General features: G+C 52.9%; 6 protein-coding genes across 6 annotated transcripts; 2 read left to right on the top strand and 4 right to left on the bottom strand.

Moving 5' to 3' along the window:
* Nucleotides 1-1,709: 1,709 nt before the first annotated feature.
* Nucleotides 1,710-2,033, bottom strand: GLOTRDRAFT_127599 (uncharacterized protein; the record flags this gene model as incomplete). The annotated part of the gene is made up of 1 exon (XM_007866172.1): nucleotides 1,710-2,033. One exon carries the CDS (start codon nucleotides 2,031-2,033, stop codon nucleotides 1,710-1,712), a length of 324 nt encoding a protein of 107 aa, XP_007864363.1.
* Nucleotides 2,034-3,165: 1,132 nt separating this feature from the next.
* GLOTRDRAFT_7349 (WD40 repeat-like protein) lies at nucleotides 3,166-3,528 on the bottom strand (the record flags this gene model as incomplete). The annotated part of the gene is made up of 1 exon (XM_007865657.1): nucleotides 3,166-3,528. A coding segment is annotated over one exon (363 nt), but the record flags the coding sequence as incomplete, so codon positions are not given.
* A 1,586-nt stretch (nucleotides 3,529-5,114) lies between these two features.
* On the top strand, nucleotides 5,115-7,045 carry GLOTRDRAFT_99296 (tyrosyl-tRNA synthetase). Its single transcript, XM_007866171.1, has 8 exons — nucleotides 5,115-5,299; nucleotides 5,348-5,495; nucleotides 5,546-5,841; nucleotides 5,907-6,216; nucleotides 6,272-6,370; nucleotides 6,424-6,490; nucleotides 6,549-6,737; nucleotides 6,792-7,045. Exons 1-8 carry the CDS (start codon nucleotides 5,241-5,243, stop codon nucleotides 6,953-6,955), a joined length of 1,332 nt encoding a protein of 443 aa, XP_007864362.1. The 5' UTR covers nucleotides 5,115-5,240; the 3' UTR covers nucleotides 6,956-7,045.
* A 91-nt stretch (nucleotides 7,046-7,136) lies between these two features.
* GLOTRDRAFT_73874 (Queuine tRNA-ribosyltransferase) lies at nucleotides 7,137-9,391 on the top strand (the record flags this gene model as incomplete). The annotated part of the gene is made up of 12 exons (XM_007866170.1): nucleotides 7,137-7,212; nucleotides 7,268-7,470; nucleotides 7,522-7,626; nucleotides 7,679-7,745; nucleotides 7,802-8,041; nucleotides 8,092-8,107; nucleotides 8,155-8,189; nucleotides 8,245-8,280; nucleotides 8,332-8,366; nucleotides 8,419-8,491; nucleotides 8,545-8,670; nucleotides 8,728-9,391. The coding sequence occupies 12 exons, from the start codon at nucleotides 7,137-7,139 to the stop codon at nucleotides 8,976-8,978; spliced, it is 1,263 nt and encodes a 420-aa protein (XP_007864361.1). The 3' UTR covers nucleotides 8,979-9,391.
* On the bottom strand, nucleotides 9,029-12,094 carry GLOTRDRAFT_58441 (DEAD-domain-containing protein; the record flags this gene model as incomplete). Its single annotated transcript, XM_007866169.1, has 5 exons — nucleotides 11,757-12,094; nucleotides 11,281-11,701; nucleotides 9,842-11,228; nucleotides 9,679-9,788; nucleotides 9,029-9,626 (listed from the first exon to the last, which is right to left on the bottom strand). Coding segments are annotated over exons 1-5 (2,844 nt in total), but the record flags the coding sequence as incomplete, so codon positions are not given.
* Nucleotides 12,095-12,205: 111 nt separating this feature from the next.
* Nucleotides 12,206-13,442, bottom strand: GLOTRDRAFT_115240 (uncharacterized protein). The gene is made up of 4 exons (XM_007866168.1): nucleotides 13,028-13,442; nucleotides 12,855-12,974; nucleotides 12,541-12,793; nucleotides 12,206-12,483 (listed from the first exon to the last, which is right to left on the bottom strand). The coding sequence occupies exons 1-4, from the start codon at nucleotides 13,418-13,420 to the stop codon at nucleotides 12,353-12,355; spliced, it is 897 nt and encodes a 298-aa protein (XP_007864359.1). The 5' UTR covers nucleotides 13,421-13,442; the 3' UTR covers nucleotides 12,206-12,352.
* Nucleotides 13,443-16,390: the final 2,948 nt, after the last annotated feature.

Genomic DNA, 16,390 nt, shown 5'->3' with positions numbered 1-16,390 from the left:
ACGCAATGCACACGCCTTCCTTTTTTGGTTTCGGAGTGATGGAAGGCGTGAGCTTGCGAACGGACTGGTGACAACGGACAGTCACATAGCGGGGTCACAACTTTCCCCGCCAAGCGTGACTCCGACTTAGAAAAATTTGCCCCCTCAGACGTACAAAATCGTCTCTGGCACACATTGTTCAATGATGTTTTTGAAGCGAATGGAGTTGATTGGAATAGGTGAGAAAAGAGGATTTTCTCCTTGAGTCAGTCCAAATTCATCGAAATTTGACCTATGTCAAATGAATCTATGGCCTTCAAAACCTACAATGGTGTAAATCTCCCAAGGCATGATTTTTCTGAGTTATGAGGCTCTCAAATCACGAAGTCCCACTCATAGTTGGCGCGTGTCACGCGCATCCCGCCAAAAGGGCGACCGTAGTTCCCAGCCGCTTCGCAGTGTAGCGAGTATTACGAGCGGAGCTTGAATTGCGAAGTGGCTGGTATCGAGCCTAATAAAAGTCCGGAAACTGCGTTTCGCGCGTTTCTGTTTGTCCCAGCCAAACAATACCTTATAGGGTAACACCTGACCGAGGGCGCGACGGTCCTCGAGTCAGCCTATATCACTCCTGGGACACAAATGCCCGTCTCAAGGCTATATAACGTTCAGATCTGTATCTCTTCAGGATATCGAGCACGCAGAGGTCAAAATCCCCCAAGAACGACCCTCATACATGGATGTCGAAGCGTCCCGCCAACCAGTCCACAGCCCGCGCTACGGTGATCGACTACCCCATATAGGTTTGTTTGGCTGGCACAAACAAGATTTCGCGAATCGCGGTTTCCGGACTTTTATGCAAAGCACTGTAAAGTTAGACTGCGAACGTCAAAGAGATCATTTGATGGACACCCTTGTCTCTTCGTTGCTTCCGGTATTTGCGTTTCGACGCAGCACCGGTCGGTCAATGGCATATAAGGGGATATTCGAAGAAAGTCGAGTGGCAGAATTCTCCGACCTCAGGTGTGTTACGGTATCGGATATCTTGCGAGGTGGCGCGAACAGTTCTCATGTTATGTGAGCAAATGGGGGCGAATAACAGCCAGGAAAACCCAATAATGGACAGACTGTACATTCGCGACCTTCCTCGAGCTCGTGCGTGGTGTCGAATTTAGAGAACTACGCAACATATCCACCGAAACCTATTAATAATATGCTCACCATATTCCCTCTCCCCACGTTCGAATTCCTAGGCATGTGCATGTGGAATATAGTGTTAAATGCTTATATACTTACCACTATCAGAGATGGCCGCATCGGGCGGGCCGCGCAAGGCCAATCAATCAGTCGGCAGGTATCGTAAGTTTCTAATCCTGCAGGACATATGATCATGGAACTGAACACAAAATCCGCAGTATGTACGTATCCCAGCGCTAGGTGTACAATAACCATCTACTAGACGGGCAGCTATGCCCGGGGTATGTACGAGGACCCCTGATAATGGGTATCAAGGCTTTATTTTAAATCCCGAGAATCCGGCCGGTTTGTCCGCGCCAAATTTCCGGATTTTGGGCCGTTTTGTCCGCGAAAAATGTGGCCTGAGCGGATTTTGGCCGAAAATGTCCGCGATTCTGATCAGGGCTCTGCTTACAGGACCTTTGTCCGCGCTGTAGGATAAGGCATTGAAATGTATCAATTTTGCTCTTTTAGTAATGTATATTTACAACACCACTCTATTCACCGTCAGAAACCATATCCGCACCGCTCACCGCCTTGCGTTTGCGGCGGAGTTTCGCCAGTTCTTCCACTGCTGAAGCTAACTTCGCCATCTCTGATTCGAGATGGAACTCATTAAATAGACGCAGCGCGGCATCACATAACCGCAATGTTCGTCTATCTTCACTCAGAATCTGTCCATCGGGAATACCTCGTAAGAACACATCTCGAGCCAAAGAGACCGCTTCGGGCAGGTCATCAGCTGGGTAGGTCTTCCCGTGCCCTATCCATTCCTCTGGATCCCATACAGTGTGTGAGCCGGAGGTCTCGCAGCTATCCATGAAGTGTGGGTGGGGTGATGGACGGATGTATGCCAGTTTCGGCCGGGTGGCTGACGTTGATAATTCAATCTGTGTAGTAGTGCAGAGTAGCCTGTCATTCCATGTATGATTATGGTTTTAGTATGTGAACTACAAGAACTCAATAAATGCTGGATAGACATATTCTACTACGACATGGGATGGGGACCCACAATGACCACATCCATCATTTAGAGAAAAAGTTTAAAAACACATGCCTACGCTGAGGATCGAACCTAGCGTCCAGAAAATCGACTACACACTTCCGGGTGAAGTGGTAACCCCTCCACCATAAGCCTACCAGTGTCCGCTCAAGCATAAGGCATTCATAGCGCGTGGTGCCCATGTCCGCGAAAAAAATCAGACATGCTCCCGTTTTTGGGTCCTTCTGTCCGCGAAAAATGAGGCCTGATGGGGTCTAAATTGGCTGAATTTGTCCGCGTTTCCACAAAGCCTTGATACCTATTATCAGGGGTCCTTATGTACGTCCGTCGAAAGTGGCCGTGACATGCAGATGCCGGGAAAGCGCAGTCGGGATGACTCGATGGATCTGCAGCTGCGCGATCATCCAGGCACTCGTGCACCGATGCTTGGTTCAACCGCTGATAGATTTGTGTCTCAGGGCATCCCGTCAGGGTTCCAGCGCTTGAAGACCACGCGATTCAGTCAATGGGGAAGACCTATGTCCGGTAGCATACAAATCATATATTATTACAGAGCCGCAGTGGCAGGCTGGAATAGCATCCCATCAGTGCCGGCAGTCCACGGAAGAAAGGTCTGCCTTGCACATCACCAGAAATGATATGTTAAGGACTTGAGGTAAGATAGGATTATGACCTCAATCCAATTCCCAAGCACGGACGGACTGATCAAAATCTGCGGAATAAACTCTCCTTCCGCTTTCAGCTGCAACCATATTGCCATAACGGAACCCTCTCGAATACTGAACATCGGGCGCGAGCTCCCACTTGCAGTGTTGCTGGACGTCATACACGACGATGCGTCCGTCCGGGGCTTTGATGAATATCCGCTCGCCTTTCCAATCGACTTGGTTCATTTCCAGGAACGTGCCGGTACGACTGTCGGCCTTGAGCTGCCAAGATTGGACGGTCTCGCCGGTGGCTACGTCGTAAACCTTGACAGCCCCGCCCTCGCCTCCTGCAACCAAATACTTGCCCTCCGCATTGAACTGCAGACTCCTGATCCACCCAGTGTGGCCACCGAGCGTATGTACGAGCTCTCCGGTTGCTATTTTCCAGATGCGCACGTGCTTATCTCCCGACCCTGCTGCAATAAATTGGCTGTCCCGAGAGAAACACGCAGTCCAGCTTTGGCCTGTGCTGCCCTGCAAGATCTTCACAGGAGACCCATCCTCCGGACTCCACAGACGCACCGTCTTATCCCAAGACGAAGTCGCCAGCACTTGGCCGTCGGGACTCTGCCCGACCCACATGACGGCATCGCCATGGCCAACGAGGTTGAAGCGCTCCGTCAGCCCGCTTGTTAGGCTCGCGTGCACGTCGACGACTCCTATGGTCCTCCGGTCAGGTTTCACATAAAATAAGGACGACCCGTCCTGGTTGAACGGGTAGCCCCAAGAAGTGAAGCTGCCGTCCCAGAACCGCCCTCGATTCTCCTCGCGCACTGCAGACGCAGTGCCCAGAACATCCGATATTTTCTGGACAAGGTCTGTCGACTCGATATCCTCTGTAGACCAATTCGTCGGGTGCTGCGATAGAACATCTAGTGCAGCGCTGGCAGCGGAGCGAGCAGCCGCCTGTATGACGTCCGCTGGGATAAGCGCATTTGGCGTGTCGTCGCCGAGTTCGACAAGTGTGATAACATGGTTCATCCGCATCGCCTCCCTGATGTCCATTTCTATCCCGAGGACATCCCCCGTCGCGCTCAAATAAGCACTTGGTGGGTGGGGACAATGAATTGTCCGGAGCAGGTCCAGCGAGCCAGCATCGTATATCCTAACCTCCTTTGTGAGGCAGACCACGAGCTTGCTGTCGTCCTTGCTGAGCGCGATCTTGGTGACCTCTCGGTCAAAGTGTACCCTCGCTTTCTCGGACCCCCAGTGCTGAGGTCCGCCAGCCGCCCATGACGGGGGCTGACCATCCTTCTCAAAGTCGTGCTCGAGAGCGTACTGGTAATCGCGGTAGAAATCTGCGGCTCTGATCATGGCGACGGCGTGACTTGCGGAAGGGCTGTATGTTCAGCTCTCCAGTTATAAAGACAATAGGATAGAGTCACTGCGGTCTATTTGAATTTCGGACAAATAAACCTGCTTGAAGTGCTTCGGACTGCGGAAGGAGGCACGCTGTTCCGCTGCACAAGACCTGATCTCATTGGTCGCCCCAACCTGAAGACTTCAAGAACCACTGTAAAGTGACCGTCTCGGTTAGCAATGGTATCAGAAAAGCTTGGGACAGAGCTCCCAGCGCCCCACGTATGGCTGCAGAATGCAGAGAAAGTACAGTCATAGGGCCCAGTAGAGGAAGATAGAGGACGCATGCGCACTGAGGTTGGCATGAGGCCCAATTGCCGGCAAGCGCCGAGCTGTACTAGTAGCCCTCCCGATCCGATCTTGGTTTTGCAGCCACCAGTGCTGCTCAATTCTTATTTCGTTCGTCCGTTCGTCCGTTCGTTCGATTGAGCGCGTCCAAAAGAGTGAGGAAGCAATGATGGCCGGTGATCCGGGACCACGGTCATGTGATATGTTTTCCGTTGGTGGCCGGCACATTTATTTCCTGAGGCTTTTTCGAGATATATGCACAAGCATGATAAGAGCCCCGATTGGGTCAATACTCAGCCTGGGCACCAGGTCCATACATCTCAGAATCGCTATGAGGAGAATGATGTGGCATGTAATCTACGTCGACGGATTTCGTCCATATAACTAGCCACGAAAATTCTCGATGCCTTGCCGCGACCGGTGAGCACATCACATGACCGTGGTCCCGGATCACCGGCCATCATTGCTTCCTCACTCTTTTGGACGCGCTCAATCGAACGAACAGACGAACGGACGAACGAAATAAGAATTGAGCAGCACTACCAGCTTCAGTCTGCCAGTGAGTTTGAGTGGTTGTGCCTGCTAATAATATGCAGGTATTCCGCCATGGAGGGGCGCGTCTGCGGGCTGGGAAAAGGCTTGCAAAGCTGCCTCATTTCAGGAGTTTTCACATGGAAGTCGATCTCCTAACAGACGTGAAGCGTCGCGGGCTGGTCTCCCAAATATCCTCGTAAGCACTCAGTTCTTCGTCCCCGCCAACACTCTAAACGCGCGGCAGACCTGAACTTCTCGGCCAGCTGCTCAGAGAGAAGCAGACCGTGTACATGGGCATCGACCCGACCGCCCCCGCGCTGCACGTCGGGCACCTCCTCCCCCTCATGTGCCTCATGCACTTCCACGTCCGCGGGCACACCGTCCATCCCGTCGTGAGTGCCCCTCCCTATGCCACGCGTCTTTTCTTGTGAAGTGCGTTAAGATAGGCGGCGCCACCGGGCTCGTGGGCGACCCGTCGGGGCGGGCGAAAGCGAGGGACAGGGATAGTCTCGCGAATGAGCGGATCGAGGGGAACGCGCGGAGGCTCGCGGATAGTATGGGGGTGTTCTTTCGGAAAGGGCTGGAGTATGCTGAGGGGAGGTGGAAGCAAGAGGGGCCGACGATTGGGTCTCCGGAGGTGCTCAATAACCTCGAATGGACTAGGGACCTGAGTTTGCTGGAGTTTCTGCGCACTGTCGGGGTCCATGCGAGAATGAATACTATGCTAGGGAGAGAAAGGTATGTCCCACTGTCGCAAACACTCTTTCTTGGGATGGCACGGTTAATATGCAAGGGCTTTGAAGTGTCAAGCTTCGTCTCTCATCTGAAGAAGGCATGTCCTACACCGAGTTCTCCTACCAACTTCTCCAAGCCTACGACTTCTATACACTATTCCGCAAAAGAGGCTGCCGAATCCAGATCGGCGGCTCCGACCAGTGGGGAAACATCCTCGCGGGGCAAGATCTCATCGGCCGCCTCGCGGGGCCTGACCAAGCGGTGGTTTGTCTCACGACGCCGCTGTTCACTACGTCGTCTGGGGAGAAGTTTGGGAAGAGCGCGGGGAACGCTGTGTGGTTGGATGACTCCATGACGAGCCCATTTGATTTCTATCAGGTGAGCACCGGCGGAACGTCTCCTCAAGCGCACTTATGATTTATATCACTGCCAGTTCTTCACTCGTACGACCGACGAAGATGTACCAAAACTGCTCAAAATGCTGACTCTTCTCCCAATGGAGACGATCGACGCTTCGCTCAACGAGCATAAAGTACGCAGTGCTGTCGCGCTCTTTACACATGTACTAAGTGCCCGCTGTCCTAGAATACACCCGAACGTCGGGTAGCCCAGCATCTGCTCGCGGATGAGGTCACTGAAATGATCCACGGGGGCGAGTAACTACCTAGCCATTCTCGCCACATACTGACCTCGTTATCACTTTGTGACAGTCGACGGCCTACGTCAAGCCCACGCTGCCACAAAAGCCTTATTCGCGAAGGACTATACTGGCATCAAAGCCGCAGACGTGATTGCTGCCCTGCGCGGAGACCCCCGTCTAGTATTTTCTTCTGGATCTGATTTGTTCGCAAAGCCGCTTGCGCGATTAGCCCATGAGCATCGCCTTGTGCCGTCGATGTGTAGGTGGTCCTCCTGTTGCTGTCTTACAAACTTGTCTGACGCGTGCGTTGCAGCTGCAGCCCGCCAGTTGGTGTCGTCGAAGGGGTTTTACGTGAATAATAAGCGGGTTGAGGAGGTCGGGTTCACGCTGCGACATTCAGATCTATTAGACGGACGTCTCGCTATAGTACGAGCAGGTAAAGGCAACCATTTAATCATTGCGCTGTCCGAACATTAGCCGATACATGTATATACTCGCAGTTATGATAATACATACACTGCTTGAAGATCGACATTCGAATAGCATAGCCACCCAGATCCCATCGGGCGTTAACTCCTCTGCCCCTCGACGAATTCCTTTCCCATTCAGCCGTCCTCGACAACGGCGTGGGCGCCGTGGACTATCCCCCACCGCAGAAATGCCGGCACTTCAGTTCGAGATCCTCGCCACATGTCACACGACCAAAGCCAGAGTCTCCCGCATGACCCTCCCTCGTATGTTCCCTGTCCTTGACCATATCTCACGCAATAACACAACGATGCGCGGCAGACGGAGTTACCGCTCTTCCCGCTTTCATGCCTGTAGCCACGCAGGCCGCCATCAAAGGCCTCACCCCCCAGCAAGTCGAATCCCTGGGCATCACCCTCATCCTGAACAACACCTACCACCTCAACCTGCGCCCGGGCACCAAGGTCCTGCAAGAAGCAGGCGGCGCGCACAAGTTCCAAGGATGGCGGCATAACCTGCTTACTGTGAGGATTATACGCGTAGATCGATTGCGTAGATGCAGATGGCTTATCTAGGACAGTGGCGGATTCCAATTGGTGTCGTTGAGCAAGTTCACGAAGATTACGGAGGAGGGCGCGTTGTTCTCTAGCCCATTTACTGGGGAACCTACTATGCTTACGGTGCGTTACGGCTTCGCATATCTGAAAATTATCCACTGCTCATGTCCTGCAGCCAGAGGAGAGTATCTCGATACAACATGCCATCGGAGCAGACATCATGATGCAGCTAGATGACGTTGGTATGGCCACATTCATACCCATATTATTCCATACGATTGATTCTATACCGTCTCAGTATCCAGCTTAACCACAGGTCCTCGCGTCGCCGAAGCAATGGCCAGATCCGTACGGTGGCTCGACCGCTGCATAGAATACCACGAGAAATCAGGAAGAACAGACGTCCAAAATCTCTTCGCGATCGTCCAAGGCGGCCTTGATCCGGAACTGCGAAATCAATGCCTCGACGAGATGATACAACGAAAAGACCGAGTTGCGGGGTACGCGATTGGGGGGTTGAGCGGGGGCGAAGCTAAAGGTCGGTAATAAGCTCGGAGTATATTCGGATTGCTTATTATGCCGAGACAGATACATTTTGGAGAATGTGCGTTTCCATGCGAATACCCAGCCAGTAATTGACAGGCAAGGCAGAGTCAAGCAATGCGCAGATAAGCTCCCAGCAGACAGTGAGTCCCCAGCGAATCCCGTCGTTGCTTGTCCTGAAAATACCTTTCTCTTCAGAGCCACGATATTGCATGGGAGTTGGGTTTGCGGAAGGTAAGACGCTCCCTGCAGTGCATCAACCTTTCTAAACAATCAGGCGGTTAGATCTCCTCGTATGCGCAGCACTAGGCGTCGACATGGTGAGCTTTATCCGAACAAGCAACCTAGCGCTGACCACCAACCAAATAACAGGCGGACTGTGTGTTCCCAACACGTACGGCGCGTTTCGGCGTGGCTCTCACCTTCAAAGGACCTATGAATCTAAGTAAGAGTATCCCATTCTGCAGCCAGCTCGACAATCGCTGATCCTTGCACCAGAGTTGGGCAAACATGCCACAGAGTTTGTGCCGATAGACGAGAACTGCCCTTGTCCGACATGCAAGGGCGGAACCACCAGAGCCATGCTGCATCACATAGTCACCCTCGAAACCGTCGCCGCTCACGGTCAGTCTAGCTCACACCAAACATTTGACTTGTTTTTAATCTCGCCTACGCACCCAGCTGTCACAATGCACAACCTAACATTCCAAGCCCAAGTAATGGGCGGCGCGCGCGACGCCATCCTCCAGGGCACCTTCCCGGACTACCTACACAAGTTCTTCGACAACTACTTCGGCGACGCCGGGTACCCCGAGTGGTGCGTGAACGCCCTAAGAAGTGTAGGCGTCGACCTCTTAGCGGGGAAGGAGGGCGCAAAGATCGTGCAGGGAGACGGAGCACGATGGGAGTATTCCACGACAAAACGCAAGTAGCAGAAGCAGTATATAGAGTACATGCGAGCATTGGTAACAACAAACTACCGCCTCCCCTTCCGCCGACTGGGTCTCGCGTTCTTGGCCTTCCTCTGCTCGTACAGCTTGCGCTCCTTCCGGATCTGCGCGGCGTTCTTGAGCTCGTTCTTGACGTGCCCCGCCGTCTGGCCGCCGTATCTTTTGCTCGCTGCAAACCCTTTCTTCCCTCCCTTCGGTGAGGGTCCATCCTCCTCTCCCGCGCCTTTCTTATTCAGCTGCCGTGTCTTCCGCTCGTAATCCTTGCTGAGCTTATCCAGCGGCTTCGCAGCAGTCACCTTATTATGCTTGAACCGCCTCCCCCCGAAATTACCCTTATTCCTCGCAGTCTCAAGCTCAGCCTCACCCACCCGGGGCAGGTGCACCTTGCTCTTCGCCTTCCACTCGTCGAAGCGCCCGCTACGGTACGTAGCCGGCAGGCGCACGCCGCTCTCGGTCTTTACGAGCTTCACATTGTCCGCGCCCTCGCCTGCGCCTTTGATGAACTTCTTTTTCTTCTTGTCCCACGTGAGCTGCATGCGCTTCTGCGCGGCGAGACCTTCGTCGTTGGTGAGGTCGAACGTGGCGTTGCGCGCTTGCTCGACGAAGGACGCGCCGTCTCGTAGGGAGTAGCTGCAATAGATGACTGAGTCGATGTAGAATAGATAAGGAGGAGGCTGCTCACCCTTTCTCCGTCTCGGCACCGGTCTGGTAATGCGACATGTAGAATTCCTCGTCTCGGAAACTAGATGCTTTCTCCTTCCCTTTCTTCTTACTTGAAACTTCGAAAACAGCCTGCATAGGTTTGAGCGACAAATACAGCATAGATTGAATAATGCAGAACTTACAGCTATTTCTTCCTCGTCGGCCATGACCACATCTTTGCCACTAGATCCCGCCTCCGGCTCGTCAGCATCAGAGTCCCTCGAGTCAACCGGAGTAATAGGCACAACGGCGCGACTGGCAGCCTTCTCCAACGCTTTCCGCCTTTCCTTCATAAGCTGCGCACTCTCCGTCTTCCCTCGCGACCCGATCTCGAACACCGTCTCCGTAGGCCGAAACGAATTGACCTTTTGCAACAATGCCTTCCTGGCCTGATCCTGGTCCCGGCTCTGCTGCTCGTTCTCCTTGCCTCTGAAGAGCACAGGATGGATACCGGCCTCGGAGCCCGCCAACCCCCACTTCGTCCCGTCCTTGATCATCTCCTTCGCCCGCTTGTAGCTCGCTTGGCTCGCCTTGCCCTTGCTTCGCTCATACATCTTGTGGCCTTTCCGCATGACCTCTCGGAGGGCGGGTAAATTGTGGTTCTCCTCGTCCAGGGACCGCACAAACTCCACTTCCTCGTCCAGCTTGGTCCTGTCAAATGTGCCGAGCACGAGCGACTCTGTGTAAGCTTCGTCTCCGGAACCTGGGGGAAGTTCCTTCTTGATGGGGCGTGTCAGGAAGAGTTGCAGATCCAAGAGATAAGGTAGTTCGGTGTTCGTGACGAATGACCACGCCCAGCCGCTGCGACCTGCTCGAGCAGTCCGTCCTACACGGTGGACAAACACTCGTGCCCCCTGCGGGAAATCGTAGTTCACGACATTCTCCAGGACAGGGATATCGATACCTCTTGCAGCAACATCGGTGACGACCAGGATGTTTGTCAGTCCCCGCCGGAATTGATCCATTTGATGCGTACGGGCGGTCTGATCCAATGAGCCGTAGATCTGCGAGACGGAGTACCCGGCAGTTGACAACAGCTGTGTCAGGTATTCGACATGGTGCTTCGTCGCCGCGAATATGAGGGTTTGATGCGGGCCTGTTACATGGTCATACTTGGCTTTTCCTTTGCCCTTCTTATCGGGGGATTCCTCTTCCCTCTTGGAGCTCCCGAGGGGGACACCGATGACATTCCGCAGAAGGAAAAACAGACTGGCGTCCTTTTCGGCTTGCTTGACGGAGAAGAAGGCCATGCGAAGATCGGTGCTGATCTTCGTTTCCGCGTCCAAGCGGACAAGCTTGGGATTCTGTAGACCGGCCTTGGCGAACTCCACTAGTGACTTTGGGAGAGTCGCGGAAAAAAGAAGAGTTTGCCTCGTTGTTGGCAGACGATGCAGAATCTCGGTCAGAGCGGTTTCAAAGCCCATCTCGAATAGACGATCGGCTTCGTCAAACACCACATATTGCACAGATTTGAGGTCCAAGTTCATCTCGACAATGAGATGCAGCAGTCGACCGGGAGTAGCAATAATTCTTGTTAGTGGTTGTCAGCTGATATACACGAGGAATATATTCTGCGACGTACACGTCAGGGTTATTCGTGATCATTTCGAACTGCTCGTCCATCCCTTCACCGCCTACTACTAGGCCCCATCGCAGACCCTGGCCCTTCTTGCCATCGTCGGTATTCTTCTCTCCAGCGTGATCACCTTCTCCAGCATGCCACCCTCTAGCCAACTCCTTTCCCACTTTGAGAACTTGCAACGCCAACTCTCGAGCAGGCAAGAGAATCAGAGCGCGCGCGCCAAACGCTGTCGAGTGACGACCACCGAGCCGTTGAACGAGAGGTACCATATACGCTAATGACTTCCCAGAGCCTGTACGAGCCATACCTACTAGATCACGAGGCGGGTTGGACAACAGGGCCGGGATCGCCAGTCGCTGAATGGGTGTTGGAGTGCGGTACCCTTGTAGCGTCAGAGACCTCAATAGCCAAGGATGTAACCCTGAAGACGACGTTAGCGGCTGGCCTTTAAGGAACTCTTCCCCAAAAGCACGCACCCATGCTCTGGAAACTCCCTCCCCCGACTTCGCCTTTGACCATCTTATTCTTGCCCTTCACCTTCTTCAGCACTTCCGTGCCCCCCTTGGTGTCGCGCTTCGCTATAGATTCCCGAATAATATCCTGCAGGTGCTCATCATCATCCTCGTCTTCTGGTACACCCTCTTCATCCTGCTTCGGGGCCGCAAGTTTGGGTTTCTTTCCGACCAGTGCAGACGAAATGTCGATTTCGCCGTCCGAGTCAGCATTAGACCCCGAGGATATATCCCAGTCAGAGACGTCCGATTCATGGTCGCGCTTGCGTTTTGCGGCGGAGGCTTTGGGCATTGTACTGTTGATTGCAAGTGGCCTTGTGCAAGTCGTAAATGACTGCAAGAAATTATGGACCGCGTGCTATTCTTAGTACTTGTCGATCAAGATCTATTTTTAGCTCGCCATCCTTTAGCATCCCAGGCTATGAGTTAATTCACTCAACTCCTACAACAACCATACATAGCAGTGGTATATAGAGCACGGAGAAGGAATGTGATACAGCAGGCAAAAATATCGATACAGTGCCACCATCCGACAACCAGGGTATCTCACATACTACGACTTAGCTCCATCTCCCTCTATTCTTTACTGATCCTCGGGAGAGCGAAGAACTCGATCGAGACACTCCCTGAGGAATCCCGGTTTGGCCAGTTCCACTTGCTGACCTGGGACCAGGAGCACCAGATGTCGAGGCTGAGTAGAACGTGTTATTAGCGACACAATCCTCTGAAGACAGCAACTTCGACTCGCCTGCACGTGAAGACGCTCGCGCCCCTCGCATGGAAGCGCGGGTCCCCCTCACTCCAGTTACTCTCCCTCTCGAGGCCGCGGCTAGTTCCCGCTTCTCTTGCTCTAGCCTCGCCCTCTCTTGACGTTCTTTCCGCTCCTGTTCTTCCCTTTCGAGCCGTTCACGCTCTAACTGCTCCGCACGTGCGCGCTCTTCCTCCTCCTGCCGAGCTCTAGCTTCCGCCTCTTCTAACTCCCGCTCCAGTTCTTCCTGGTCCTAGATGGATGGCACGTAAGCGCTAATGTAAAGTGGTGACTCGGAAGGAAGATGGACATACCACCTCTGCACCGTGCCATTTCTCGTCAAAGATCAAGCCAGCAACCGAGTGAGACTTCGATAAGATGTTTACGTATTTATCCAGCAGCGCATCAGTCTGTTGTAACTGGGCGGACACTGTCTGGACGGTGGCTATACGAAGCGCGTTACTGGATGGTAGAATAAACGACACACCTCGGTGCTCGTCTTGGCCTCTCGCAGTGCCTCATTGTAGACAGAGAATGCCGAGTTCAGCTTTCGTAGAAGGAACAGATCGTGCTGAAGCTTCTCGTCCCTCGTCCGCGCAGCACTCTTCCGCCGCTTCTCCGCCTCTTCACCGTCTTCCTCTTCGCCCTCAACATTATCCTCGTCGTCTTGATCCACCGAGTCTTCCTCTGGTGGCTGAGCAAATAAACTGAACCGTTTCCGTGGCGCGGCAGGTTTGGTGTTCAGGGACAGTTCGGACAGAGAAAGGTCGTCCCCGCCAGGCCCGGTATTGGAAGATTGCGAAGGGAACAGAGGAGATTCCGACATCAAGTGTGGGTCATCCCGTCTGATTGTAATATCCAGGGAGTCTTCGGAATACATCTTTAGGTTACCAGGTGCAATGCTGAATCAAACGACCTGGAACGAGAGCTAAGATTCAGGAAGCGCGCGGCTTTGAACGCGTCTCGGACCGGTACGCGTCGACCAATCGGAGTCCGAAGGAGATAGCACCGCCACCTATCTCCAGATTTGTGGCCAATTTGTGGCAAGCTGGGCCACTAACTCGTACTGTTAAAGCGACAACGGCAACACAGACATGTCGAGCACGAGCATGTGGTAAAGTTAGTGCAGAATAATTTGAGTGTCACACAGCAAAACAAGACTTCTTCCCATGAGGTGGGGCTCTTAGTAAGATGATCTCAAGTACCAGAGAAGTACGTCAAGTTCAGTGCGAAGCGGACAGACCTTGGATTAGAGCGCAGGTGTTGTTTAAATCTTACCTGCACTCGCAGCCCATGATCGGGTTACTTCCATGTCGTCCGCATCATGTTCGAGCTGCCAACCGATACTGATGGGCCTCAACTAAAGATATGAACATAAACTAATCAAGCCGAAGGGTTAGACCTCCCCGCGGACATATAAGGACGCGAATAGATGCAACCGTATGCATACTTACTCGTTGTTCCGATTCCCTTGGGAATTGGTTATCAGTACAGTGCTGGCTTCAGTGGCAACACGTGGCTTTTCGTTGGACAGGGGCTATTTACCTCGTTTTAGAATGACTTTATTTATATCCTTCGGGTATTATCCCCCCATTTGTACTGAGGGGTTTCGTACCCTCTTTCATCCGTCCTCTAGGGGTCATTTGGTGGTGGTATGCTCCGCTCTGAGGAGATCATGTACTGTATCCCTCAATGCGGACCTCGGGGGTAGCTACTTACCTGCTGGACATAAATTGAGTCTCCTGCCATATTGAGGCGGCCGTCAGGCCGGCCGAAATGTGGCCGCTCAAAATGAGCTTTCTTGACGTACATGTTGTTCTCCGGCAGTGGTTCTACGTTCAACTGCTCGCTCTCCAGAGCACCCGAGTGACACCAAAAGCGAGATTCCTTAGACTTGGGACTACGCCCCAAGACGCGAGACCAAGGGGTCTTGAAAACCTTATTTTGCCACCCCACCTGAACGCCCCCCCTGGGTACCCCACCTCGTCCCCCTTGACTTCAACGCTCGAGCATCGGTCTACATACAGTACACGTCACCGCCTACGCTAGTATAATAAGGCCGTCCGCTACTCTGCTCGACACCCCGTCCTCGCTGTCTTCCCCGTCGACCACCATGCCCTTGCCGCTTCCGGCAGCGGTCCGGGTAGAAGTCTGGTAGCAGACCCCAACCCTAGGGCGTACCGCCACGGGTCAGGTGACAACGCCAGCGTCGGCGCCCGGCGTGTTGTCGCCGCCCGCTTTAGGCCTCTCGTCGTCGTCGCCGACGATGAGCATGGCTGTAGCATTTGTATGTAGTCGTAAAAATATGGAATAAATCTCATTAAATACACAAAATTCGTTTGATGGATTTGACATGTACGCGCCGCCACTTGCACGCTCCGATCGAACGTCATCGCCGTCAGGAATGTCGCGCTCACTGTGCTCAATGGCAGCGGCCGATCGCACCGTATAAAGCCTCGGAAAGATACGATAAATTCATAGCATATTGCTCCTATGCATTGCATCGCATTCCAGAACATTTGTGGGCATAGATGATGTCCAGATATGCAAACATTCACCAAGATCCCAATATGAACACTGCTGAATGCATGACAGCAGTAGCAGAACCAGCCACAGTAGGATACTCACAAGCACATCAGCACAATAGTCGTATCCTAGTTCAGCATGAGGAGATTGCCAAGTGACAGTCCTTTCAAGCGGGCTGCATTGGCAGAACCACCCGGAAGAAAGCTAGACAGAGGACGGAAGAAGCGGTACAAAACCTGTAAAATGATGGATAAGCATCGAGGATGCATACCGATTGCGTTAACGCACTTACCCGTGATAAAAGCGATACTTGATGTAGTGCAGCGCGGTTAGAGGACAGGGATCGGCTAGGGTTGGAAGGCGGTCCCAACCCTGTCCCAGCCGCGAGCAGCGCCAGGAGGGAGTCAAAAGACAACCACGATGGTAATAGTAGGTCAGCGATGCTAATACAATAGCTTCAGTAGAGAGGGTTCGGACTGGTCGATCGCAAGCAAATAAACAGTCAAACAACCGTTACATGAACAATGACATAGGCAAATATTCAAACAATGGGAAGATACTAAATAATCGGATACTTACAGAAGCAGAGGAAAGCTACAGCATCATTGCTGCAGTAGCATACCACTGTTATCGGGGCTCCAGTCCATCATCGCTATCCTACCTCGTAAGCCAGCTCCCAAGTCATCGCAGAGTCATTTGGAAGACGTTGTTAGACTTAGAGCAATCTGAAGGCCAAAGAGACATGTACGCCGCGATACTAGACACCAGAATTCCAGAGGCACGTCGTGGACGAGAGCGACAGCCACAGCGCCGTCCGGATTCTGTCCGAATTCATGGTCATGCTGCATCACGGCTGGGTCACAGCATATTCGAACCTGCTCTCGTCGACTACGCAAGCTCTTCGTCCTGGCTGATTACTATTGATATCTTGCTGGCAGCTTCTGATATATGTCTAGCCAGTGCAGTCTACTGTAAATATTCTGTGTCCATGTGTCTCGCGTGCACTGATGGCGAGGAGCTAAGGTAGAGCGAGTTATAGGTAAATAACTGTCTATGTTGCACTGCATCCGTATCAGATGCATATCTATAACATTGCAGTTGTCTGTACATTAGGCGTCCGCATAGGCCTGTCCTGCATTGCGACCGGGTAAGTACGTCTTCGACATCCGGCCGCATATGCCTCTTCATGCCGCCGGGCATCTTCCACGCGTTTGAATATCATAGAGCGGACGGAATACGATGGATACAGGGTCTCCGGATGGAATTGCATCCCTCATGTGAGTTTGTTTTTATTTCTCGCTTTTAGATCCTACATTGCCCCTTC

The sequence above is a fragment of the Gloeophyllum trabeum genome (genome assembly GCF_000344685.1).
Source record: "Gloeophyllum trabeum ATCC 11539 unplaced genomic scaffold GLOTRscaffold_00004, whole genome shotgun sequence".
NCBI lineage: Eukaryota > Fungi > Basidiomycota > Agaricomycetes > Gloeophyllales > Gloeophyllaceae > Gloeophyllum > Gloeophyllum trabeum.
Note: the sequence above shows the minus strand (reverse complement) of the source record. Positions and strands in the feature narration are given on the sequence as shown.